Source organism: Nothoprocta perdicaria, unplaced genomic scaffold (assembly GCF_003342845.1).
Source record: "Nothoprocta perdicaria isolate Ctin4 unplaced genomic scaffold, notPer1 scaffold_570, whole genome shotgun sequence".
Classification (NCBI taxonomy): Eukaryota; Metazoa; Chordata; class Aves; order Tinamiformes; family Tinamidae; genus Nothoprocta; species Nothoprocta perdicaria.
In genome coordinates this window covers 25,208-28,044 of record NW_020455833.1, presented here as the reverse complement: position 1 = coordinate 28,044, position 2,837 = coordinate 25,208, and the positions used below count along the sequence as shown (strand labels likewise).

At 69.9% G+C, this 2,837-nt stretch overlaps 1 protein-coding gene across 1 annotated transcript in view; it reads left to right on the top strand.

Annotated features, from left to right (window-relative positions):
• LOC112955483 (dynein heavy chain 2, axonemal-like) overlaps positions 1-2,837 on the top strand; it is a gene marked incomplete at its 3' end in the record, with an annotated part of 69,295 nt that overhangs the window by 41,607 nt on the left and 24,851 nt on the right. Inside the window, exons 36-38 of the mRNA XM_026048805.1 lie at positions 538-816; positions 1,138-1,223; positions 2,500-2,543. Of these exons, the coding sequence (XP_025904590.1) occupies positions 538-816; positions 1,138-1,223; positions 2,500-2,543 (409 nt within the window). The remainder of the gene's footprint in view (positions 1-537; positions 817-1,137; positions 1,224-2,499; positions 2,544-2,837) is intronic.

Sequence of the window (2,837 nt, the reverse complement as noted above, 5' to 3'; positions counted from 1 at the left end):
CTGGGCGCTGTGGTGGTAGTGGGTGACGTGGTGGGGACACACTGGGTGCTGTGGTGGTAGTGGGTGACGTGGGGACACACTGGGCGCTGTGGTGGTAGTGGGTGACGTGGGGACACGCTGGGTGCTGTGGTGGTAGTGGGTGACGTGGGGACACACTGGGTGCTGTGGTGGTAGTGGGTGACGTGGTGGGGACACACTGGGCGCTGTGGTGGTAGTGGGTGACGTGGTGGGGACACGCTGGGCACAGTGGTGGCAGCGGGTGACCTGGGGACACGCTGGGCGCGGTGGTGGCAGCAGCGGAGACACAGCAGGGACACGCTGGGCACAGCGGGGTAGCGGATGACGTGGGGCCACACAGCGTGGCGGTGGCAGCGGGTGACATGGGGACACACTGGGGGCAGCGGGTGACACAGCAGGGACACCTTGGACACAATGGTGGCAGGGGGTGACATGGGGCCACACTGGGCGCAGTGGTGGCAGCGGGGGGACACCGCAGGGCCACACTGGGCGCGGCAGTGGCAGCAGACGATACCGCAGGGACACACTGGGCACAGTGGTGGGGACAGTGGGGGCCACGGGGCCACGGAGGGCATGGCGGGGCCCGCGGTGACGCGGCGGGGCGCCCAGGACGCGCAGGCGCGCCGCGTGTTCGGCACGCTGCTGGCACACAAGCTGCAGGACTTCGAGGAGGCCGTGAAGCCGCTGGGCGCCGCGCTCACCGACGCCACCCTGGAGCTGTGGCACGCCGTGGCCCAGCGCTTCCCGCCCGTGCCCGCCCGCACCCACTACCAGTTCTGCCTGCGCGACGTCGCCAAGGTGGGTGACACTGCATGGCATCACCCGCCGCGGCAGCCGGGGGCACCGGCGGGACACCGCGGGGCTGTGCCCACGGGGCTGTGCCCATGGACTGTCCCTACAGGCTGGCCCACGGGGCTGTGCCCATGGAGCTGTGCCCACAGATCTGTGCCCATGGGGCTGTCCCCACGGAGCTGTGCCCACAGGGCTGTGCCCACAAACCTGTCCCCACGGGGCTGTGCCCACGGGGCTGTGCCCACGGTCAAGGGGACGTCGCGGCGCTCCCTGCAGCGCCCGCCGTGGGGGACACGGGGGTGGCACCGACACCCTGGCGGCCCCCAGGTCTTCCAGGGCTTGCTGCGGGCGCACAGGGACTTCCATGACACCAAGACCGCCCTCACCCGCCTCTGGATCCACGAGTGCTTCAGGTGACACTCGTGTCCCCCCGGGCTGGGGACACAGCCCTCCTGGGGTGACAGGACCCTCCCAGGGTGGCAGGGTCCTCCTGGGGTGACAGGTGTCCCCAGGGTGACAGATCCCCCTCAGGTCGGCAGGTTCCTCATGGGATGACAGGTCCCCCCACAGTGACAGTTTCTCCATGGGGTGACAGGTCTCCCCAGGGTGACAGGTGCCCCCCCAGGGTGGCAGGTCTTTCCAGGGAGGGCACCTGGTGGCAGGTCCCTTTCAGTGGGTGGCATGTCCCTCCCCAGGGAGGTGACAGCTCCTTCCCCAGGGGACACGGCAGGACCGGGCTCCTTGCAAAGGGACCTGGGGAGATTCAGGTGTCCCAAGGGGGGGCCATCAGGGGCCACTGGGGGCCACAGGGGTCATGGGTGTCCCAAGCAAGGGGACACCAGGGGACGTGGGTGTCCCATGCAGGGGGATGGCGGGGGACATGGGTGTCCCATGCAGGGTGACACNCGTGGGTGTCCCATGCAGGGGGATGGCGGGGGACATGGGTGTCCCATGCAGGGTGACACTGGGGACATGGGTGTCCCATGCAGGGGGACACCAGGGGACGTGGGTGTCCCATGCAGGGGGATGGCGGGGGACATGGGTGTCCCATGCAGGGGGACACCAGGGGACGTGGGTGTCCCATGCAGGGGGATGGTGGGGGACATGGGTGTCCCATGCAAGGGGACACCAGGGGACATGGGTGTCCCATGCAGGGGGACACTGGGGACATGGGTATCCCATGCAGGGGGATGGTGGGGGACATGGGTGTCCCATGCAAGGGGACACCAGGGGCCGTGGGTGTCCCATGCAGGGGGATGGTGGGGGCCGTGGGTGTCCCATGCAGGGGGATGGCGGGGGACATGGGTGTCCCATGCAGGGTGACACTGGGGGCCGTGGGTGTCCCATGCAGGGTGACACTGGGGACATGGGTGTCCTATGCAGGGGGACGATGGGAGATGCAGGTGCCCACGTGGGGGGGATGCAGCCCCAGTGCTGGGGGTGGGGCGCTCCAGGTGACACAGGGTGACAAGGGAAACACAGGGTGCCATGTGGGTCACAGGGTGACACAGGGGGACGCAGTGACGTGCAGGGACACAGGGACACAGGGCGACTGATGCAGGGGCACAGGGTGCTGTGGGGTGCTAAGAGGGACCCAGGGGCTGCGGGTGCCGCGGTGGGTGCTGCGGCTGATGGGTGCCTTGGTGGGTGCCGCGGGGCGTCACGGGTGACGGGTGCCATGGGGCGCAGGGTGTTCTTGGACCGCCTGGCGGAGGCCGGTGATGGGTGCCATGGTGGGTGCCGTGGGGCACTGCGGGTGACGGGTGCTGTGGGGCGCCACGGGTGATGGGTGCCATGGTGGGTGCCGTGGGGCGCCGCGGGTGACGGGTGCTGTGGGGCGCCACGGGTGATGGGTGCCATGGTGGGTGCTGTGAGGCGCCGCGGGTGACGGGTGCCGCGGTGGGTGCCATGGGGCGCCCCAGGATGTTCCCGGACCGCCTGGCGGAGGCGGGTGACGGGCACCATGGGGTGTCATGGGTGATGGGTGCCATGGTGGGTGCTGTGGGGCGCCGCGGGTGACGGGTGCC